Source organism: Ambystoma mexicanum, chromosome 6p (assembly GCF_040938575.1).
Source record: "Ambystoma mexicanum isolate Mex_15411 chromosome 6p, UKY_AmexF1_1, whole genome shotgun sequence".
NCBI lineage: Eukaryota > Metazoa > Chordata > Amphibia > Caudata > Ambystomatidae > Ambystoma > Ambystoma mexicanum.
In genome coordinates this window covers 1,522,302,528-1,522,327,470 of record NC_090935.1, presented here as the reverse complement: position 1 = coordinate 1,522,327,470, position 24,943 = coordinate 1,522,302,528, and the positions used below count along the sequence as shown (strand labels likewise).

Below are 24,943 nucleotides of genomic sequence, written 5' to 3'. Positions count from 1 at the left end.
TCTTAAATATAGTCTGTACTTTAATAATACCACATTTCTTTAGCCAGTTTGAGGTTTACTTAAACCTGCCTGTTGACCCTTATTTGATGGGCCACCATCCCATCTCTCCCTATTTTGTGCCACCCACATTTCTAGAGAGACCACAATCTTTAAGGTGTGGGGCTAGAAGGGAACTTCCTTGTGATGGTGACAGCACTAAACAGAGGTGAGCTTTTGGATTGAAGTTGGAGTGGCTAGGTCCTGCTACTGAGGGCCAGCATGAGGGGGAATCAGGGGCGCCAGTGGCGCAAAGACCATTGTGCAAATTGAGCTTTAGCCCCCTCTGAAATTCTGGGTTATGTTGACTTGACCTGGGTTCCCGGGGCTGTACTGTCAACAGGAGATGGCTCATTCTCATAACAGTCCTTAAGTGTGTGGTTTCAGACTTGAAGGAGATAGTAAACAATTTTTTTAACACTGAAGCTGTGTGAAGTTAGATGCAGGGCGGCTTTAGGGCAGGGCTGCTCGGGACACCATTAGGCCCCCCTGCCCTGCCAGCTCAGGAGAGGCTTTCAAGGGCTCCCCCGAGCTGGGGTTGTGGGAGAAGGCACGGCAGGCACCCGATTGAAATTATGCAACTAAATGCGCCCCACTCTCATGCTGGCACTGGGATTTCCAGCACGGGAGCAGGCGCATTTAATAACAGTAGGGTGCTGATGCATTTGCTTTGGCACCCTTTTGAGGTGATTACCTCCCCGCTCTGGCGCAGTAGTTTATATTATAATATGGTGCTGATGCTTTCGCATTTGCACCTTATTCCAGGGGCGCCACATTATTTTACTTTCACTGCCTGGATGCTAGAGCCAACACTGGTTTGATACCCCCACACAAATGAGTTTGCCCCTTCCCCACGGTCTCTGAAGTTAGCCCCTCTCCCAACAATTCAAGCGTTAGTCCCACCCCTGCAAATTTCGTCTACTTTAGTTGCACCCCTGACGCCCTGGTCAATTTCCTCTGTTGAAAGAAGCCAGAGAAAGGGATGCTGTACTTCGCGGTGTTAAAGAAGCGGCTTGAGGTGCTATGTCGAGGCACCGCGTGGGACAATAGGGTGGCAAGGAATTAGACCTTCCGTCGAAAAGCTGAATCTTGTTCAGGAAAATGACAAGAGCAGATCAAGTCCAAATGCTAGGTCGTCAGGAAGAGAGAGAGAGAGATCTATGTCTTGTGGAGAGAGGGAAGGAAATCGTGGTTCTGCTATGGCGAGAAAGCAGTTCGTTGCTGCTGAGGCTACTTCCTGATGTTGAGACGTTGTGGTGCGGTGAGGCTGTTGTGCTGGACAGGCAGGATTAACAATTGCAAGTAATGGCAAGGGTGCAGCACTCGAAATCTTTTCCGCAGTCCTTTCTACAGACGTTGAGCTCAGGGGGCGTAGCAGCAGAGGAGCGCCCTCCCTCTTTCCTGTGACCCGGCAGGCACTGACATTCCTACTTCCTCTTCCTCTGGTCGAGCTGCGTGTGACAGTGGCGGAGGCGGGGTTTAGGAAGCGGAGAGCTACCGTATCTACGAGTACCGGGGTGGTGGGTGGGGGGTTTGGTGGGACTGGAAGAATATTGCCCCCTCCATCGCCCGGCATTTACTTTCTTGGTTGCATCTGGCAGTGCCGGGGAGCTTTTGTGCGGCCGAGGCCTTCAGCGGCCTAGGATGTCCCGTCATGAAGGTGAGCTATCTGAACAGTGCTGGGGCCGTACAGACGGGTGGGGGGAATTTGGATTTGAATGGTCCAGTTATTAATTCTGGTGTCACCTACTGTAACCGCATCAAGATGAGGGAATCTTGGTGTGGAGAGTTGGCGTTGGGCTGTCTTCTAGTGCGGGGCGGATTGGGGTTCGAGTCATGGGTGCCAACTTTTACTTGTCGCTATGGGGGCAGAAATTCTCACACCGAGCGAATCGGAGGAGCCGTACCCATCCACATGTTCAAACGACATACTTAACAGCACACATTTAGGAGCAATTGGAAAAAGAAATGGGATTCACTGGCAGGTGTAAACACATAACTGCTCAGCAACCGTAGCCTAACCCGCTGAGCTGTTTCTGCAGTATTCTGCTTAGGGTTCCCTACTACTCCTCGCCCGCTAAACTGCTTTTGTCCTGCCACCGGTCCAGGTGCCCCATTGATAGGGACCCTCCCATTTTGAAGTGAGCAGCAGTTGCCGATTTTGCAAGATGCATGTTGATACTTCACCATGCCTGAGCACAAGAGAGGATCCAGAAGCCCTGATGTGCCGTGATTTTTGCTTTCTCTATTTTTAGTTGTAGAATTTTCACAGGTGCTAAACAATACTCCTGCGCCTTTTATTCAAGTACGGTGGCTAGGGGGCTGCCCTCATGGACTTGTTGCCTATGGTCCGAGTTATGAATGTAGCTGAAAACCTGTCTATGGGACAGGTGCATGGAGTGGTTGTAAGAGGCTGGTGGAAAATGGGGTAGATGCTGAAAGGTAAGATGGTGAATTTTGCTTGGTGGACTCGAAAATCAACCAATTATTTTGAAATGCAGTAAACAATATACCATACAGGTACTTTGCAGAGGCAGCCTTCCTTTTCACAACGCTAGGTGTATTGTTGTTTTTGTTTTCCTTTGGTTGCTGCTCACCCCTTGAGCAGACCCAACACCATCATATTGGTCTGGATCCTGTGTGTGTAGCAAGACTTTCTGGATGCAACATATGGTATTCTGAACTAGGGTTGCCACCTTTTTTTGAAGCAAAAGTGTAATTTTATTATTAGGCTATTTATTGAGCGCAGACCTAGCTTCGAGAAGCAACAGAGGACTTTACAATCATAGGGGGAAGAACATTATGAGGGGAGCAGGGAAACCAGGGAGTGGGGAACGGGGGAGATAGAGGGGGCAATTTGTCAGCAAGGGATCTACAAGCAACCAGGGATGGAAACGGGTGTGGGAATCAAATCCCCCAGTCTCAGGTAGGGTGGGGAGTGGTAGGTTTGTGAACCTAGGTGTTAGAGAGGAGCCATTCCTTGAAGAAGAGGGTCTTGGGCTCCTTCCTGAACCGTCAAAGGGAGGTTGGGGGCGAGTCTGATGTTTACTGGGGGGAGGTTCTATGGTCTTGGGGTGTAGACAGAGAAGGCCTGTCTTCTGGTTCTTTACTTCGTGCACTGGTGGAGTTCAAGAATGCATTTGTCCCTCTGGTGGATTGTAGGCCTCCAGAAATGCTGAGTTTCTCAGTGAGGTAGCTTGGGAACATCAGGGTGACCGTCTTGTAGATGATGCAGTAGGATTTGAAGATGATAGGCGCTTGCAGTGGGAGCAAGTGCAGTTAGATAAGGTTAGGGCTACTGTGGTTGATGTTGCAGAATCCTTTGATTCGTGCTGCTGCATGCAGAACACATCTCAGGGGAGCGGGGGGCAATAGCCTTCCAAAAGGAAATTACCACCATACAGGTCGAAGGGAACCAAACCTTGGACCGAGATCTGAAGTTGTGTTCTGGGATGAAGTTTGATTTTTTGCAATCGAGAATTTAGTACCAAGCTGTTTGTGTCTTCCTTGCTATGTGCTGTTTGAAGGAGGGGTGTCTGTCGATGTCGATCCCCAGGGACTTGTGATGTGATGCCCTTGAGGTGCATAGCAGAGAGCCAGGTTTGGATGTTGAGGTGTTCACTGTTGTTAGTAAGGAGTGGAGTTTCAGTCTTGCAGGGGTTAAGCTTCATGTAAGCACTGGAAATTCACAGCTGGATCAATGAGAGACCGCCCAACGTCTTTTGAAGGCGGATATCTTCAGGTAGTGGCGCAACACAGTTGGTCTGATCGGGCTCTAGCCACCCGCTCCCACCCCAATTTTTGGGGTATGTTTATAAGACCTGACTGACCTACAGAGCCGTGGCCAGACAGAACAGGACACAGACTTTAAATGGCGCGTTGGCTTTGCGGTTAATAAAGGCCCTGCAATTACTAACATAAAGTATTTCACTGTTAGACCTGCATTCATATGCATACATTTTTAGTTGGTACTTACATACTAGGGGAGCTATTGGTAAGGTAGGAGGGTAGCCCGCTCATTCTCACAGCAGTCTTTAAGTGGGTGCTTTCAGAGGTAATTGGCAGAGTTGACTACTTTTAACATTGACGCTTCGCCAGAATAGTCACATTAGAATGTTAATGTTAATGCTGAAGGATATTTGTACTGTGCATTATCGCCACCGGAGTGGTCCCCTGGCGCATCTGAAACAAAAGGGGGGTAGGTTAGGCGTGTTAGTAGGACAAAGTTTGGAGAAGAGCAAGGGAGCTGTGAAGTACTGTTGGCAGCTTCAGTTTGGTTAACACCGTCAGCCGAGCATATTGGTGTGGTATTTGGTTCTGAGTCTGTTGTGTGGGGGTCTGTGTGGTGTATTTGTTGTAGCAGTGTGGTGAAGTGCGTGCAGGTTGCTGTGGTTTAAGAGGTCTGGTTGTGTTTGATTAGAGTGTGAGTGGTGTGTGAGGAATGGTGAGGTTTTTAGTAATTTATTGGGGTTGGTTAGTACCCTTGTAGTTAGGAGAAATGCACACTCCTATTCTCCTTCGTGATTTAGAGAAGGTTGTTTCCTTTTGTGATTAAGTTTAAGCATGATAATGCTGTCTCATCTCTGTCATTATGCTAAGTCGGCTAGTCTTTGTGTTTCCATCTTTGTATTTGGCCAGCCCTTTAATCCCAGTTTCTTTGCTGCAACCTAGTACTTTCGGATTGATTTACTTGCGAGCTATGCCCGTACCCTACACCCTTTCTGAGTGGGTAAGGTTGTTGGTAGTGTTGGGCATGTATGCTATTCTGTCCTCGTTGGGTTGTCGCTTCCGTTCTTTTCTACTACCTAGCATCGTCTCTTTTGTTCTTGTAGGGGTTTCCCTTAGTCGGTCCTTGGTGTTGTCTGTGCCATCATATATTCTTTTCTACTACCTAGCATCGTCTCTTTTGTTCTTGTAGGGGTTTCCCTTAGTCGGTCCTTGGTGTTGTCTGTGCCATCATATATTCTATCAGTCTGTTCTTTGTGTTTCCTGTTTGATTATTTTAGTCGTTTCAATTTGGTTCCGAGGTGTTAAGAGCCATGTTTTAAGACGTTTTCTAAATTTTATTTAGTCTTTGGTGTATATTTCTTTCAGGAGTTTGTTCCATGTTTTTGCGGCTAGGTGGGAGAAAAAGGCGCCCCCTAGTTTTTTCCTGATGTATGGTTTTGGTTCCAGGCGGATTTCATTGCTTGATTTCAGGAGTCTTGTTGGCTTGTAGATAGTTATTCTCGTTTGTAGCAATTCAGCTCCCTGTCCGATGATTGCCATGTGTGGTATGCACATTGTTTTGAACGTGACACAATGTTTGATTGGGAGCCAATGTAGTATTTTTAGCGCTGGAGTGATTTGGTCTCTTCTGGATAGTTTGGGGAGGAGTCTAGCTGCCGCATTTTGGATGCGTTGTAATTTCTTCAGGAGGTATTCCGGCATCCCCAGGTAGAGGCTGTTTGCGTAGTTGATTCTTGACATGATGAGGGCGATGATTGTCAAGTGAAGGACCGGAAAGGTAGGATTCTTCGTGCTGTGTGAAGGAGGAAGAAGCATTTCTTAATTATTGCGTTTACTTGTGGTTCTAAGGGTACTCCCATGTTTTTTGCTACCTTAGATGGTGTGGGCGCGGTTCCCAGTTCCGTCGGCCAGGGAATGTAGGTTGTGGTCTCTCTGTTTTTAGATATAATCATGATTTCTGTTTTTCCTGGGCTGATTTTTTAAATTTATTTATTTATTTATTGCATTCATCCAGTCAAAGATTTCTTTCAGACATTCTACTAGGGGTGAGTCATCGGTTTGTGTATGTTCGATTTTGTAGATGACTTGAGTCTGCGTAGTTCTAGCATGTAATGTATTTTTTGAAGATCCTGATGAATGGCGTCTGGTAGATGTTGAAGTATGGTGGTGATAGTGAGCATCCTTGTGGTACTCCAGTCGTTAACTCGTGGAGTAGATTTGGAGGGTTTTATCCATACAGTTTCTGTTCTGTCTGCTAGGAATAATTTAATCCAGATTAGTGTTATGCCCTTTATTCCTATATCTTGTAATCTTTTGATTAGGATGTCCTGGCTTACTGTGCCGAAAGCTGCAGAGAGGTCGAGCAGAATCAGGGCCGAGGTTGTGTTTGAGTCTGCGTTTGTTTTTAGGTCGTCCCATATGGATAGTAGTGTTGATTCTGTTCCTCTTGCGGGCCTGAAGCCGACTTGTGCTTGGTCTAGCAACTGGTGTTTTTCTACATGTTCTTGGGTTAATTTGTATACGTATGTTTCTAGGAGTTTAGCCGGATAGGGAATGTTTGGAATCAGCTTGTATTTGAGAGGTCTTCACGTCGCCACTTATGTTTTTTAAAAGTGGCTTAATACATGCTGATTTGAAGGATTGTGGTACAGTCCCTGTTGCGAGTGGGAGATTCAAGAGGTTTCTGTAATATTCTGATGGCGTTCCTTGTGCGATTATTGATTTGCAGATGTCAGGGGGGCAGGGATCAATGGGTGATCCTGCTTTCTTACTGTGTTTTGCCAGCTTGACTAATGTCTCTACTGATATTTCCCGGACGTTTTGGAGTTTGTGCTGTGGCTCCTCATCAGTTCCGGTTGGTTTAGTGTTAGGGTTGGTTTGTCTGTTTTGTATGATTTGTCAGATGTCGTTGATTTTGTTTTTGAAATGGACTGCCAAATTGTTGCATAGTTTCTGTGAGGGTATGGGAGTGTTGTCGCAACCTGGTGGGTTTCTCATTTCGTTTATGATGTTGAACATTTCTTTTTGTGTGTTGGTGGCATTGGTGATTCTGTGATCATAATGCCTTTTCTTTGCCTTTTGAATTTCCTTCTTATATGATCGGATTTGTCTCTGGACTGTTTTTTTTTTATCTTGGTCATATTCTTTCCTCCATTCCAATTCCAGCCTCTTGTTGTTCTTTTTCATGGTGTTTAGTGGTGTGGTGAACCATTTTGGCATCGCTCTTTTCCTTGAGTGGGTAAATGGTTTTTCCGGGGAGATGTTTTCGATTGTATCAGCAATCCATTTGTGGAGTGACTCCACTCTGCCCTCTAGGTCTGCCTTCTCCAGTTCTGCTGTTGAAGGTTTGGTCATCTCCAGTTGTTCTATTAGGTTACTTGTTTTGATGGTTTTCCAGTTTCTTTTTGTGGTGGTTGGGAGCTGAATGCTGACTTTGGTTGGTAGTGTGATTACGAATGGAATGATGAGATGGTTGCTCCAAAGTATTTGTATTGGTGGTGCAGTGATGATATGTTTTTTTTCTTGGCAAAGATTGTGTGAAGGGTGTGTCCTGCCGAGTGTGTTGCCCCTTTGACCAACGGTTGTAGTTTCATGGTTGTTAGCTGTCCAGTTAGTGAGTTTTGAGAGTTGGCATGTTTTTCTTCGAACCAAATGTTGAAGTCCACCAGGATTATCAGCTGCTTGTGTTGGATGGCTATGTTGGTGATGGCTTCTATGAAGTTATCGACGAAGGTTGCATTGTATGTTGGTGGTCTGTAAACTAGTATGAATTTGATGTTTGTTTTTGGATTCGCTGATAGGTATATGACCATAGATTCACAGTTCATGATGTTAAGAGGTTTGTCTGTTTTTACTTGAATGCTATTGCGAGGACTTCTCCTTTTTTATTTTTTCTGTTTAACTCTAGGCATTTGAAGTTGGTGGGGAGGCAGCTTTGGAGCGTGATTTTGTAGTTGTCGTCCAGCCATGTTTCTGTGATAACCAGGATGTCGATACCATTGTCGCAGAGAAGGTCGTAGATCTGAGTGTTTTGACGTGGATATTGCAGTTAGCTACCCCAACACAAGTATGTTTGCTCCTACCCCCCCACATTCACTGAAGTTAGCGCTAACATTTGGAGGTCCCCGCAACCCCCCCTGAAATTTTAGCCTATGCGCACCCCGGAAGGGGCTGATGTGCGCACTTGTTATTGGCAGAGAGGTGAGGAGGGAAGCCTTTTTAAAGTTTTACTGTGTTTGTTCAGATGCAGAAAAAATGTACTTGCAAAAACGCAATAACAAACGCAGTAAAACCTTAAAGTTGCTGCTTTCAAGAATTCCATTCTGCCTCACCAAAATGAAATGCTCACATGAGTCCCTTCCGCACGGATGCGAGCCAACATATAACCACGTTATGTGTCCTTTCACATCTGAGGATAGGGGGCTTATGTGCGCACTTGTTTTTTCTTCGGCATATTTGTTATGTGGCTAGATCAACATTTTGGTGCAGTCCGTCTAGTCACTTATTACTGTGGCATGACCTTATATTTGTCTTTTTTATGGGCATCTATAATAAAGTAGGCATGGCATTTGTTATTACATGGCTATACTGGCATTTTAGTGCAGCCAGTCTTGTAATGCATGACTTTTTACATGCAAGTGTTATGCTGTACAATGTACGTTTTTTCTTTTTCCATCAAGGATATTTTTCTAAAGTTGCTATCCATGGCATATAAAAATTTATCAAAGCAACTAAATGTGTATGTTGTCGATAAATTCAATAACATTGTCATTCTTACTGCATATTGTGCTTAAAAATGTAGCATTTTGATACTTGGTCCCCACACCAGACAACCCTTGGGGAGCAGATATGTGGGGGAGGGGTGAGGTAGAACAGAGGGGGTTGAGCCTCCATGTTGGTCCTGCCCAGTTTTTGAAGTGGCCCCTTTATTACCAGTTACGCTACCTAAATGTATGTTTTGTTGCACCTCTGCATGTCATCTACACATTGGTGGAGGTTGTGTGGAGTGAGGAGGGTTCCAAGTGGTTCTATGTTAAGGCATAATCTGACCGGGGAGAGGATGGATCTTTGATAACGTTGGAGGTGAAGAGGTACAGTTGGTAATCTGGAGTAATCAGTTTGTACAAACTGGTGGCAATTAGCAAGGTACGATTTGAACCAGCTGACGACAGTCTTGCTGGTCCCTCATGTAGCGATTTAGATAGCCGGTGTATCAAATATTGCTGAAAAGACGAGAACCAAGAGGCAAGGATGGCCATCATCAAGGATTTTAAGGTAATCGTTGATCACCTTGATGGTATCTGTTTCTGTGCTGCATCCGGGTCTGGAGCCAGATTGGAAGGACTGCAGGAGGTTGTTGGCTTTCGGCTTTTATGTGTTGGAGAAGTTGTGTGACTGCTTTCTCATGGATCTTACCTAGAAAGGGAAGATGGGTTCTGATTTCGTTTGGGTTCAGTGTTGGTTTCTTGAGAAGCAGTATGATTTGTCCAGTCTTGAGGGTCAGGTGATAGGTTCCTTGCGTTGGGGAGCTATGATTGTCAGGTGAGGCGGAGTCCTTCAGTCAAAAAGGTCTGAGGGCGGAGGCAGTGAGAATGTCTGTTGCCTTGAGGGATGCTATGGTGGCAGTGAGGTCTTACACAGCGAGTGTCTTGAAAGTTGTCCATTGTGGTTTTGCGAAATGAGGTTTGTAGTGTGCTTTCAGCTGTAGCGTTGGTATCTGTGTTGGCGGATCATACTGCCCTTGATGATGAAGAAAGAGTCATGGTGGTGTATTTTCCGATAGAGTGCTGTATGAGTGGGGTGGGACGAGGGTTGATGCAGTGCTTGATATCTTTTGAAGAGAGCCCTACTTTCATTGTTGGCCTTGTGTCATGATTCCTTCCCCTCATGTCCCCAGCCCTCCAAGATGTCAGGCTGGAGCCAGGCCACGGTCACCTACATGGCTCCCAAGGGCCACTCCATCCCTCCAAAGACCCACTTGGAGTCAGACTTGGCGCTTGTGGCACCAGACTCACTCACTCCTATAGGATAACATTGGGGATTGGACTTGTAGTGCATTGATGGGGACAAGATGGATGCCCCCACATAGTTCGATTACCAGAACTGCATGTGCGGTCTAGTCTTTTGGGTGTGGTTCAGCCCAGACACACCTGGGATATCCAGAGACTATTTAAGCCACACCCAGGTTGAGAAACATGCTTTGCGTTTTCTGCACCTGCAGCGTGAGACTCGCCGTGTTCGGATCGGTCTCCAGTAGGCCTGCATCTTTCTTCTGCGCTCAGCTCCTGCAAGAACAAGAACACCATTGGGAACAGCCTTACCTTGCGGCGCTTCTGCCCATCATTCATCGCTCCTTCTGTTCTGCGGGCATCTTTGGCGGTGTCATTCCTATCCCGGCACGCTGCCTCCTAAGGGAAAAGAACAGAAAAAAGGCATTAGTAAGCATTTCTGCAAATCTTCGCTTATTTTTAAATACTGTACGAGCTTCAAACGCTTACCTGAATCCCAGTCGCTCGGGGGGAACTCGGTCTCCAGAACTTCTCATCCATCTGCAAGAGGGAAAAGACACTCCAGATTAGCGTGGAAACATCTAGAGGCGCTGCATACCGTGCTTACCCACCGCATTTGTTCTTCATAACCGGCATCCATGCTAAAAACGTTGCGGCACCCAAAAGACACAGAAAAAGAACTCGATTCAATGCAAATACGAAAGGGGTACACCGCGCATCGCGCTCTCACTCGCCTTCAGCGCTACTCATCTCAGCAGCACGCCGCCATCCCCGGACGCCGGACATCATCTGAGGAAGGAAAGGAACGAAGTTAGAGAACTGTTCAAAAGACTAATTATACTTACCTGTCGGACTCTTGCCAGTGAAGTAACTAGGCAGCAACGAGCCGGCATCAATCAACGCACCCCTGCACTGAAAGCAGGACGGAGAGGACACTATCAAAGAAAACAAGGCCCACTCTCCAGTCGAATAGCCTCCAGGGAAGGTTTTGAGGTCGTAAGAGGTCAGAACAGACTGAGTGATGTCCCCGTGGATACCAGGTGAGCGTTACACCTTGGCTATGGTGTTTTCGTTGTAGTTGGCCTTGGCAGTGGTGACCAGTCTGCGTGTAGCATATAGTTTGTTGAGCAGGGTATGGTTGGATGCGCTGGATGATTTGTCAATTCTTTTCTTGTTTTCTGATGGTTCGTTTGTTGAAGTTGAGTTCTTAAGTGTACCAGGTTGCGCAAGATTTAGGCTTGAGAGCGCTGGTTCATTGGGGCATGTTGGTTGATGTTGGTTCTGAGGGTGGTGTTGACTTCTTGGAGAATCGAGTCGCAGTCCTAGTTCGTTAGCGGTACATCAGTCCGTGCAAAGTGAGTTTGTCTAGGTCTTCTGTGAGAGCCTCCACTGGGAAGTTGGTGAATGATCTGAAGGTTTGTTTGCTGGGTTTCTGATGGGTTTTCTTGACTGGTGTGACTAATGTCCAAGAGGATTGCCAGACGGTTTTACGAGTAGAACTGTATTGTAGAACTCTGATGGAGCATGGGCAGGGCGGTGATGATGAGGTCAAGGATTTTACTTTTCCTGTGAGATGGGTCTTTTGTGTGCTGTCAGGTTGTGTGTCAAGTAGGCATCAGAGATCTTCTTTCATTGATTTGGTTGCTGTTGCTAAGGCTGTTGAAGTTGCAAGGAAGATGTTGTTGGCTTGCTTTAGGGACATTGTGGTGACCAAGTCTGTGAATTCTTCGATAAAGGAGGTGCTGTGCTTTGGTGGCCTTTAGATGAAGTGAAAAGGGACGTGTCCGTTGGGAAGAGCGGGAAAGCTTTTTGAAAGAGCCAATGGTGGGGACGTCCAGTTGGTGTAGTCTTTTTGGCCCCTTTGGTGCACCCTCTGTTACCTGCTGCAACCAACCTCCATTCCCCTACTGCGGGCATTAACCACTGTTCTAAAAAATAATATTTGTGTATTATGTTTTCTATCTATGATTACGCTCGCCACCACTCAAGCCTCACCTCACACAGTCACTCTATACACCTATGCATTCACGTCACCTGGCCACAAATAACCGTCTTTTTTCATTGGTGATCACGGTCTGCTGCTACTCGCCACATCACAACAATGTACACTATACCAACTTTGTTTAAATACAGCCTTGACAAAGACCACACGTGTCGGCACTCTGTATGCGATCAGGCACTATATGCCACTAAAGCAGCACCCTAAAAACTCATAATTTACTCGCCTTTGACATACCGCCTAACTGGTCACGATACTCAAGGTCCAGTGCTGTAGCAGACGTGGTTCTTATCAACCCTTCTTACCTTACAATACGGGACATTAGAGCATTGTTCCACAAGAACCCAACAACCGGCAGCAGGACGCACACGATAAATACCACGATCAGCACAGTGATTCATCTTTCCCAAATGCTCCTGTCGTTACTTTGATTACTTTATATGCACAGCTGTCAATTGCTGCCAGTAAACCTTCATGCAAAACAATACATGTCTTGGGGGGGTGTGGCCAAGCGGCAACGGAGATGGCTGCATAGTTCTGGAGCTCCAAGAGCTGAGGAGACTTTAACCATGCTGAAGGACATACTTTTCATTTTAAAATACTACTCGTAAGCAAATACGGCAACATAACTTATTTCTGTTGCTTACATGTGTCTGCAGTGTTAAAGAACTATAACACCTAATTACTGTCGACTCCCTCACGGTTTCTATGGCATTGGCTTCCCTTTGGAGGACGTCTCATTGCTGCAGTGTGTTAGGTCACATTGGAGGACTTCTCTCATCGCTGCAGTGTGCTAGGTGGCTGCATTTCCTTGATGGTCGTTGGTGAGGCATCTAATTTCGGCAGATATCCTCATATTTTCCTTCGGTACAGCCTGCGTGTACCTCAACTGATGGTGAACTGTGAGCAGACTGCTCGGCTGGATCGGTGGGCGAGGCCTGCAGCCACGGACTTGCGTCATTAATAATGCCGCCGCGTCCTGTCAGCTGATGGCATATGCGTACAGGATGTCCCGCTCGCATTGGGAAGCACGATTTTGTCACTACAAAGTCAGCAAGTGATGTTTTACTTCTCCAGAAGTATTCTGCCTCATTGGGCTTACGGACAGCAAAAAAATAGATATAATTGAATTCTTTTGAATATTATTAAAGCCTGATCATGCAACCTTCATTCATCTTTTAATTATACAGTGCCATTAGAATAATTCTTGACTAATCATTGCCTTATAAGAAAATGTCTTTCAGAACTAGATGCGCAGCACTATTTAATAACTTTCTGCTTTATCCACGCTCACTCCCTATTCTACATAAATGAAAATAGGGATTCAGAGCAGCCTGGTACTTTAATTCGTATAACACTGGTAGCCTTGTTTATTGAGAAATATCTGGTTGCATAAGGGGAATAATTTTATTTCATGGATTCTTAACTTTTTACATCCCACAACAAATCATAACTGTCATAGCTAGATATATTATTACGTGCCTGCCTAACCACCAACTATTATGATGTTCTTGGAACAACTTGCTTATTCCCTTATAAGATTCCGTTGACTCTAAACTTTGTCACAAATTTTGTGGGGTGCACCCTATTCATATCCTCGGGACTCATCCAGTCAACGTTTGGCTGTGCCCTTTACTTGTCCCTTTTTGCTGTAGAAGATTTCACCACTTTGTCTTGCTACTTCAACACACTTTCTTCAGACCTCACCATCCCAACTCAACTTTTTTGCGATGACTGATTTCACTAAAGCTATGACATCGCCTGACCATGCACCATTCAATGCATGTATGGAGAAAATTCCTCAGGAACTTGGCAATATTTGATCCTCCACTTCCTCGTTAGACTCCCTTTCCTCCTCCATACAAGAAGAGATTAAAGGCTTCAAGATGGAAATCAAAACATTCTCCGGCAGACTTGAAGGAGCGGAAGAAGGAGTCAGCGTTGTAGAGGATAGAGTGGAGGGCCTCGAACAGGCGAGTGCGACTTTCGGTAACTGGAAAATGAAGTCTAGGAACTAGAAGATGGGAATAGAAGGGACAACCTTTGCTTCTACGGAATATCCAAAAAAATTGGAAGGAGATGACCCTATCAGTTTTCTTACCAATTAGATCCCCTCAACTCTAGGGATCACTTTCTCACCTCCATCGGAATTGCAACGTGCTCATAGAATCAGACCCTGTTTCTCCAGCAACAACACCTCGCCTAGACCCTTCATTGCTTGTTTCCTACAATATCAGCAAGCATGCCAAATCCTACTAACTGCCAGGAAAAATTCCCATATCCTTTTCCAGAACAATAGAATCTTTATCTCTCTAGACTTTTCCAGAATTGCCCAAGCTAAAAAGAAAAGATGTCTTGATATGAGACCTCTCTTGAAAGCCCTCAACATTAGATATGGTCTGTCGGATCCCGCAAGGATGATTATTACCATCCCAGACAGCCCCACTAAAGAATTTACGGACCCAGATGATCTTCACAATTTTCTTCAAACTTTACAAACGTCACCAATGAATATAACCTCCCCGAACCCTCAGCACTTCAAATCAGATTCTCCACTTCATTCTCCGACCTTCAAATGCCCAAGAATCAACATGTCAAATACACAGCAGATCAACGTCCTCAATCCCATTGGAAGCTGCATCCACTTCAACTCATCTGAGGGACAAATGAAGATCTCCCATTAAATCAATTGATCCTTCTTTCTCAACTTTGCAAACTTGATGTACCCCAATCTGTTATTTTTTTTCTCCATCATTGCCTTAACCGACTTGCAATCTATTACCTATTTAATCTTTTGGCTCCATTATCTTGTAGTGTTATTGGTTGTTCAATACGTTCATGCACTAACAACCTTGGTTATTACTCTCTCCTCTTGCTCTTCGCTTCTCCTCATCTGTGCTTATTCCAGCACTGTACTCTGTTTCCCCGTGATACTCTTGCGCACTTTCTTTCCAGCTAATCTCGCCTCTACGCTTTTGCCATTACTTATTCTTGTATAACCTTTTCTAGCCAACTTATGCATTCTTTTATGTTCTTCCCTCTATTGTCGTCTCCCCCTCCTTTTGCTTTACCCCTTCTACTCTAATGTTAATAATATATTTTGGTAATTTTTATTCCATTAATGTTTGATAACATTTTGAACCTTGCTAATTGCAGTATATACATGTGTCAATATTTACTGCCTTTTACCCTACTTTTGCCATTATCTACTTAATCTTTACAAATGTCTGTTAAATTAATCACATGGAATATTAGAGGCCTGGGTCATCCTATTAAACGTAGTAAGGTTATCTCTCAACTTGCCAAGCAAAAACCTGACATTGTGTGTCTCCAACAGACTCATTTGAGTTCAGATATCAAAAATCTCAAGATTAGAGCCCCATGGATTAGTCGTGCACTCTTTTCGAATGCATTACACAACACCGCAACAACACATTAATTTCTACTTAAAGATAAATCCTTTGTCGAAAAATGAACTCCTTCATTTAAGAATTATTTTTCAACAACTGCCTGGAGCACACCTCCATTAATAACAATTGGCACGCCTTTTAAAGCTACCCTTCGTGGATTCATAATACAATTTGTTGCCATTAAAAAACAACAATCTGAACTCACACATAACAACCTCCTAGCCTCAATTGAAAAACTTGAACAATCCTACTACGCAAACCCGAATCCCCATGAAAGCTCTTATGACTAAACGTATCGAATTCAACAAAATGTCCACTGATAGAGTGGCTAACTCTGTACTTCGATGCAGGACTAAACTCCACTGTGGATCCAACAAAGCAGGTAAAATGCTACTGTCTTATCTAAAAAAGAAAAATCCCTCATTACTCAAATCCTTTCTTCTGATGGCAACAGACTAACCAAACCAAAAGATATCGATCTATCCCCCCTTGATGCATCTATCTCCCTTACTGAAATCAAACACGCCATACTTGATCTCAAACCTAACGAAGGCCCTTACCCCGATGGGTTCACCACAGATTTTTATAAAACTTTCATTGATTCAATTGCACCTAGACCTTTAGAATTCTATTCCTATTGTGCTCAAATTGGTCAAAGCCCTGGTTCTTTTGGCAAGGGTCTTCTAGTACTTTTCCCAAACCCGACACAGACCCCTCATTAATTAAAAACTACAGACCCATCTCTCTTAACTCTGATTCAAAATGTTTCGCCAAAATCCTTGCAAAACGTCTAGAACTATACCTTCCTAAGCTTATACACCCTGATAAATCTGGCGTTATCAATAATCGTTTCGCTTCATCAATTTCTAGACTCTTATTTAACATACTTTCCCTTAACATACTTTCCCATTCTCAAAGTTCTCATGACCCTTTAGCCCTTCTCGCCCTCGACGCTGAGAAAGCCTTCGACTGTGTCTCTTGGTCCTTAATGTTCCACTCCTATCTTGGTATGGCCTTCCTCCTTACTTTATTAATCTAGTCAAAATTCTTTATTCTTCTCCTACCACTCGTATTCTTATCAATAATTATTTTTCCTCCTCCTTCCCAATAGAAAGAGGAACTCGCCATGGTTGTCCCCTTTCTCCCTTACTATTCAATCTTGCTTTAGAACCCCTTCTTCAAAATATTAGATTGAACACTAACATTAAAGGTATTTTTATAAATAACATTGAAATCAAACTATCCGCTTATGCGGACGACAAACTACTCTACATCTCTAACCCGCCTCTTCCATACAATATCTGCCATCAATAACTTTTCCATCCTGTTTCAAGTTGAATTTGGATAAATCTGAGGTTATGCCTCTCACTAATTCTTGTAATCTCTCCAATACCCCCTATCTGGGCTGTCATGGCAACCCTCTCATATTAAATATTTAGGGCTTCTAATTACTAAAGATATTCACACTACAATCAATCTAAACACTGATAAAGTTGCAGATATAACTTCAAAATGGTTACCTCTTTTCCTACCTTGGTGGACGACTCGATACTATTAAAAAGATGATCAGTCCCATAATCCTCTATTCGCTATCCATGATCCCCACAGCAATACACGCCTCTTTCTACAAAAAACTTGATTCCCTTCTTCTTAAATTCTTATGGAATCGTAAAGTACAGCGCATGCCATCAGTAAATCCCAAGTCTTAGGGAATTTTACTCCTCCCGAACTTCCAACTATTATCACAAAGCTTTTGTCCTAAAACAACTATCCTCTTCAAACATTATGAACCTCATCTTGATGGCGCTCCTCTTTGTATTAATGTCAAAGCTAGCTTTATTTCTCCGCTCTCCCACTTATTAATAACCTCTGCATGGCCCAACGTCACTTCTTTCCCATCACTACGCTTCTTTAAAATTATCTGGAATAAGCCCCCCCCCCCTATTTCCTTTTCTAAAATCAACCCAGACAACCTTTTTCTCTGGTTCATTTAACAGAACTCCACAAAATCTAATCTCATCACTATTTACAGATGGTACTTGTCTGGTATCAATTCATCAAACAACTCTCAACTCAGAAGTAATCCCCTTTTGTTAGGGAGAATTCTCCAGAATGGCTAATTTTCCTTACCTTTTTGAGTCCCTCAGCAGCCTTGCTGGAATTCTAGGTTTTACTTTTTTTTTACCTGGTACGAGTGTGAGCTTTTTTTACTTTTTGCTGTGTCACCCAGCACCTTTAGTGCAGTGACACAGGGTTGTCTTTTCAGACTTACCACTTTAAACTCCATTTTCTGGGACGGACTACTGTCTCCCAGAACATGTAAAGTTACCATTGACTTTATTAGTCTTTTTAAATTTACAGACCCAGTACACCCTATCTTCAGTACTGGAGGGGTTAATAGTTATCCCCTTTTGTCTGATTCTCATGGAACATTAGTATGTTCCCCTTTCTGTAAGATTTGGCTGCTGGCAGTGGTATCTACCATTTTTATTCTACCGCAGACTATGAAAATAGCCATTGGTACCATTTGAGGCTATGGTGGTAGCCTCAAACTCAAACCCGGTAATCCACTTCTATTTTAACTTGGTTCCGGTCGAGTTTTGTTGCCATATCTTTTTGTAAAGATCTTTCTAGTGTTTTACTCTGCGCGCCAAACCAGGTTTGGTTCCTTTGTTCGCAGTCCTTTGGCAGGCTTCTGCACAGAAGCCCTCCTTAGGCACCCGAGTATCTGGGTGGGCAGGATGTGAGGGAGGGGTTTGAGGCCCCCTGCACAGGGTCTCCTTGGAGACCCAAGTCTAACTCTTGTTTGATTGGCTAGGTGGCTGCCCTGCCAGGACAGCCACCTTGCTGTGTGATTGACAGCCAGGCTGTGTGAATGGGGGATTTGGTGCATAAAAAGCCAGTCTCTGGGACAGGAAGGCAGAGTCGCCACTGGAACGAGAGAACCAAAGAGAAGCTTAAGGAAGACGACTGCTGCAACTACTGGACACCCGGTGAAGCCCTGCTGCAGGTCCGAATCCCCTGAAACTTCGATGACAGAGATCTGCTAGGAATCTTCTTCCCTTGAGCTTGGTGGGAACAACCAGCTCACCAGACACCAGTCCTCAACCTGGTCGAATTTACTGTTAATTGCTGCAGCAGATCGGATAGCCAGTGGAAAGAGAACCAGTTTGGGTTTTAAGGAGCGCACATTTTATTCGTATTGCTCGGCTGCTTGGTTCTTCCATGGGCAGTACAGGACCCTCCAGCCGTCGTCCTTCTTGTCACCACGACGGAAGCTTCAGGAAGCATGAGCCTGCAGGAACTGCCAGGAACAACTGCCTCAGCTACAGCATTCTTCTTCAGTTACTGTGCAAATTCGGTTGTTTGTTTCACCCGACCGCGGTGAAAGCTCGGGGAAATCTTTTGCCTCTCCAAAGGCTTGTCCTTCTCTTCTCCTTTAAGTAACTTTTCCTCCGACCAACTTCGTTTTGAACTCTTGGCAATCACTTAACCGCAAACTACTTTTGAACTGATCTGCAAAGACTCTGAACCATTAACATTGGCCCAATTCTATTGACTTGAATCCTAATTGTAGTAGCTTTTTCTAGCTTGCCCTGCCTATAACTTGTTGGTGCTATTGATTTTTGGATAACCTTGTCTTTTCTCCCTAATTGCTGGAGTGCCATTTTGCTCACACCTCATTTTGAGCTTAACTTGTCCAGAATTGATTGGGTGGTGTTGTAGTATATTAAGACTGATTTTCTGCTGCTTTATGATTGTGAACTGTTTTATAAATGATGGTGTAAATAAATGTATATTCTTTTGCTCAGAAACCTTGAATCAGTGTTTGTTTGAACCATAGTAATTGGAGTCCTTTGTGTAACCTCTTGTACAGCTCACTTTACTCTTGAGATAAGTCTGGCTGCTCAGCCATCGCTCCCACGTTACTGTGTAGTACGGGCTTGTACCAAAAGTGAAATTGTACTTACACTTGTAGTCTTAATCGTGTGTGGTGTTCCCAAAGGGTACTGCATATGATTATGAAACTACACAAAATCTAATCTCATCACTTTTTACAGATGGTACTCGGCTGGTATCAAATTTATCAAACAAATCTATCACAACTCAGAAGTAATCCCCTTTCCACAGATTTTTTTTTACAATACCAAATTCCCGTTTCAGACCGCCCCTTTCACACATCCCTCATTAAATCAATTACTAAATCATTGTCCACTTTCAACCATAAATCCCCTTCAACCTTTTAGAATTTCTTGATTAGTAGTCCCTCAATTAGTGCAGCCAAACTTTATACATTCCTAAATGATCCACCTTCTCCCAATTCACTCAGTATTAGTACCATCAGGCAATGGGAAGTTAAGTGGAACCTACAACCTACCCCGGACTAATGGACCAACATTTGGAAAATGTGTCATTCAACATCCACTGCTGCCAATGTCACTCAAACCTATTTTTTCATTTTTCACTGTGTTTTTCTCACTCCAGCTGCTGGTCTTGTGCTGAATCTAATGCAGACTTTGTTCATTTAATCTTCAAAAGTAAACATGTTCATGCTTTTTGGTCTGATATGGTCGCGTCTGCAATCAATCTTTCCTTTATCAGAACCTCTAACACTCGCCAACATAATGGTTGGATATGTTGCTAATCCAGCTATAAATCAGATTGACTTCCCTGCTTCGTTACTTAAGTATTGCTTTTCAGAATATTACGTATAATTGGAATTCCTCCAAGTGAGTTAGTTGCAATCTTCCATTTGCTCCACCCATTGAATGGAAAAATGCCATGCTTCTTCTTTTGGCGATATGCATACATTTAACAGAAAATGTAATATTTTTGTTCAGTACCTCAACTCTCATGATTGAATGTTACCAACTATTCGTTATGTTGTCCGTACCCTCTCATTCCCTATTGTTTTATGTCCTGTCTTTGTTTATGTCCCCCGTCTTTCTTTTCTTTACTTTTCAACTTCAATAGGTTCATTGATCCTGTCTTGATCAGCTGTATTTGTTCTGATACTTCAGATTATTTAACAGTTTAGAAATGGTTTACCTGTTCTCGTACCATTTTTTTATATGCTATTCAAATAAAAAAATACATGTCTTTATCAATGGATGCAGTAAACTGATTTCAGTACCTTGATATGGCAAAAGAAACTTTGTTTCAAAATCCCTCGATGGTTAAGCTAGCTTTTTTATGTAGGGAATGGATTGAGACTGGTGTTGCCCTGGGAAAGTTAGCTCTACATTCTCACTCTAGGACAGACTACAAAAGAGCAGCTGTAGTTGAACCATACTTGAAGTTGCATGATGCAAATTACAGAACCAACTTCATGAGGTTCCGTTACGATGTAATGAAAACCAAAGAGATAATGTGTATACGTAGTAAGTTGCCTAGGGAGCCAGCAAACTGCATATTCTATGAGAATCTGCAGGCAATTGAACATTTGAAACAGCTGATGCTATATTGTCCAGTTCTGGCAACTCCCAGGAGCCTTAATCTTGGGAAGTTTGTCTTTAGTCTTGTATTTGTCAACTCAGAAAATCTTTGGCAATGTATTCTGGGGGCTGGAGGGGGGGCAGTCTGTCTCATTTAGTCTGAAGTTTTGAGATTTTTGCAGAAGCTGGAATTGAGTAACTGGGAACACAAGTTGTTTGAGCTTATTTTCTATACTAATAGCATGTGTTTAAGTTACTTACTGTGTTCCTCTTTGTCATTTTTAAAGGGTGATGCAAGAAAGCTGCAATAGGAAGTAATTGGATAGGGCTACCTGGAATGAAATATGTTTCTGCGTACATTTGGGATTTATGACAGGCTATATAAGCACCATGCACTTATAAGAATGCTTTAATTGTATTGATATGGAATCTTTTACTTTTTTAATTATTTGGTTAGTCGACAAGTCAACTTTTCAAATATTTTTCTTTACAAACTTATTATACAGGAATTATTACAGCAATTATTGCACACAGGTTTAAAATAATCCATCTATTAGCAGTTTAACAATTTGTCAAGAATGAAATGAAAACATATTGAATACCTAACCGCAACATATTATGAAGAAAAAATGAAACATTTTCGCCTCTTTTGAATCTTTATTTTCATTTTCTTTTTAAAAATGTTTGTGCAAGGTTTTAGGAGTGACTGACCTTTTAAAATGTATTTGTGCTTATAATGATTATTAAACTGTGGAAACTATTGTAAATCTTTGTTTTAAACCATATACAATAAAACATGTTTTCAAACAAGCAGGCAGCTTTGTTGTAAATTTCTATCGATATACCGTTGACCTTTTCTTTCACAAATTAACCAACTAGCTGGGGAGATATGTTGTCTGGGCTTGGATTTAAATTGCACATGGGAAATCACATTAGTATTCAACATGAATAGTTGGAATTTTGCCATGACTGGGGTCGCTGGAGGTGAACTTGCCCCTGTTTTCCATTGATTGCTGCCTAGATGACGGCACCCATCTGACTTTAGAGCTGTAAATCACATCTCCAAGGAACACTGTAGGAAGCCCCTTCAGGTCTGGCTGACACAACTTGAAAGCCCCACATGATGCTCCTGCTAGCTCTGGCTTCTGAGTCATGAAGCACGGACTGCAGTCCCAGGAAACTGATAACATCTGGATTTATTGTGTCAAACGCACTCTCCTCCGCGGATGGCAACTCTATTCAGAACTGAAAATTACCCTTTTATATACAGGGGTTAAAGTGTACAAAATAGTGAAACTTTTTCTTGCTGGCTTACACTCCGCCCCCCAAACCTCCCACTTCTCACTGACCCCATATCAATTCATTGCCCCTCAATAAAAACATTACTTCAGTCCTGCCTTTCCTCCGCTCCACCACTGTTTTTCATTTATACTACAAAGACTGAAAGGAACGCAGGGAAAGAAAATGCTTCTTAAACAACCATCAATTCTTTCAGCCTATCTTGCCACCACCCCCCCCACTCCCCCCTCAGCCTACAGCTAACGCATCCTCCCAGTTCTTATCACCCATCATTTACACCTCTTAAAGGACATGCCAAAGACTGTACCGTCAACCCACCCATTACCTGCAAAAATGTCACGTAAATCGGTTGCTTAAATTAGCGGACAATGCTGATCACTGCGGGAGCAGGGCTAAGTCAAGGCTTCTGAATGGGCTGTATGTCCTCAGCAAGCTATCGAAATTAACAGCTGCAAGCCGTTAGCTGCAAGACAACACAACAGGATGTGACCTTTTGAGCAGATCAAGCAGGGCTGAGATTGGAATTCTCAGTAAGGGGACAGCAAAAAATGGACCTTCTGCCTGCTGTCTAGGAACTGTTCTCACCCGGCAAAAAGTAATGGACAGATTACTGATTTTAGCAAAAAGTAGATTAAGCTTGTACCTTTAGTTTTTGCCCGCCTCACTCTCTTGTTTAAATATCCCTTTTAAGGTGCTGTAATGTGGCGTTAGCAACCCATTTCACGGTCTACACTGACAGAGTTAACACCTGGATGTCCTTGTTAACCACCCTCACTTTGCTCGGGCTGTTAACTGGGGCTGCCAGCCCGTTATCCCCTGGTCTAACCTGTGGAATGGGTTACTAATGGCCCAGCAGCCCAAGTTAATGGCCCGAGCGAAGTGAGGTTGGTTAACGAGTACACCCCGTTGTTAGTGTAGCCCATGGAACGGGTTACTAACTCCATTAGCACCCCGGGCAACCAAGGCAGTAACGCAGGGTGCTATAAAAAAAAAAGTTATTAATTGAACGGGATGGTACGCGCGTCCTGCTCAATGAATGAAATAGTTTCCCAAGATGGCCGTCATGGTTGTGAAAGGAGGGGGTCCATCAATACTGAGCCCCCTTTCATTACCATGGTGGCTGGAAAAGCGAGAAGGGAAGCCGCTGCAGCGGGCGGTGCCACCGCAACAAACTGGTAAGTGGGGCTGGGTGATGAAAGTAACTGGATGGTGGCAAGGGAAGCCACCAACAGGTTCTTTGGAAAATGGCTGAGATCGGGAGTATCAGCCTGCGAACAAATGAACCTGATTCACTGCCCCCCCCCACCCAAGGTGCTAATCAGCCTTCCAATAACGTAAGTGACAACCATTATTGGGTGATGTAACTGCTTTTAGCACCCTTAAAGGAAAGTTCCCCTGGGCTCAGCCAATAAAGAACGAGGATTCCACGCACATTCCATGCACGATCACCCAGTATGTGCTTGGAATTTTTGCTCTTGATCATGTGGGCCTAGCAGAAGATTCCCTTGGTGCGTTGGTCTTCTCCAACAGGGTCCACTTGTCTCTTGAGGGCTTGCTGCTCATGGAGCAGATGTGGTGAAGCATTCTTTGTCTGCGAGTTATATGCCAGTCGACAGGTCCAACACACAGCATCCCAAGTGCTGCTTTGTTTCCTTGGTCGCGCGGTGCAGAGGGGATGCTTCATTAAGACCACAACTTTTTAAAAAAACTGTTTGGGGTGGGGGAATGAGTTAGGCCCTTACATACTGGTGTCAATAGTCTTAGCACCAGGTGTAGGTGGAATAATACTCCCTAATTATGACATTAAGTCATGCATCTAATTACAGGGAATTCATCCCTGTGCTGCCGCTAAAACATAAAGCTGTCCTGCCAGGATTTGCGCTTTTGAACAAGGGTTTGCACACTGCTCTTTCAGAGGAATGCTTAACTCTGAGATAATTTACATGTAGTTGGTCTTTAGTATGTTTTATAATAAATGTATTTTGATACTTATACTTAAATTACATTTATTATAAAACACTAGCTGTACTAACATATTGTGCATGCTTTCCTTATTAGGTTAGTTGTTGGATTATGACAGATGTATCTTGGCTATATTATACCATTCAATTACTATTTATACAGCCACGTTCCGTTTACCTGTTCTCTGCTTTTACCCCATCCCTCCTTTTTTCTCAGACCACAGTCTGTGTAACTTGGGCAGGGGCACATACAGCCATTTTTCCTGTTAGTCAAGATTGTATACCATACCCTGTGGGAGACTGCAACAGCCTTGGCCTCCTGGCAATAGTTAACCCAACCTTTGGTATAAGCATGTACTACACAAGTTGGTAGAGTGACTGAGCAGCCAGGCTTATCTCAAGAGGGATCAATGTGAGCTGTAGGGTCATCAGAGATTCACAGTGACAAGTATCCAAATAAACGCAAGGTTTCTTGATTAAACAAATATTAATTTATTAAGGCAGTTGAATATGCCTTCTTTAGAAGGGAGCAATATAAAGGTAACATATATATACTTCGAAATACACACTCTCTTAGTTTCTCTAAACCAGCAAATACCCATTTGGGATGGCACACAGATTCTTCCTACACCCTGAGGTGACTTAAATATCTAGGACACTGTGGACATTAATATATCACTGGTACATTTAGAGCAATACTGAAGTTGGTGTCAAAAGAAGAAGTGGAGGGGATAAAACAATGGTTAACACATCTTCTTAAACAGGTAAGTACTTTTAGCAACCTCCAATGCAAAGTAAATTAACCCTTTCCTGTGGGGAAAGGCAAAGAACAAAGTCAGAGGTAAGAAGAGTCTTTCAGTGAGCTGGGACAGCCATTGTTAGTAGAGCAAAAGTCTAGGTGAGCTGAAGCACTTGTTGCAGGTATTTAAAAAAAAGTCTTGCACAAGGGCTACTATCTTTAAGAGTGCTATTGTGCTGATCACCGATTGGGGCAGTTTTCTCCAAATTTGATAGGAGGCTTTCAACCCGGATTTTGCCTTCAGTGTGTTGTGTTGGTGTATATCTT

At 43.6% G+C, this 24,943-nt stretch overlaps 1 protein-coding gene across 1 annotated transcript in view; it reads left to right on the top strand.

Annotated features, from left to right (window-relative positions):
• Nucleotides 1-1,387: 1,387 nt before the first annotated feature.
• KCMF1 (potassium channel modulatory factor 1) overlaps nucleotides 1,388-24,943 on the top strand; it is a 527,710-nt gene continuing 504,154 nt past the window's right edge. Inside the window, exon 1 of the mRNA XM_069626384.1 lies at nucleotides 1,388-1,696. Within this exon, the coding sequence (XP_069482485.1) occupies nucleotides 1,681-1,696 (16 nt within the window). The 5' untranslated portion in view covers nucleotides 1,388-1,680. The remainder of the gene's footprint in view (nucleotides 1,697-24,943) is intronic.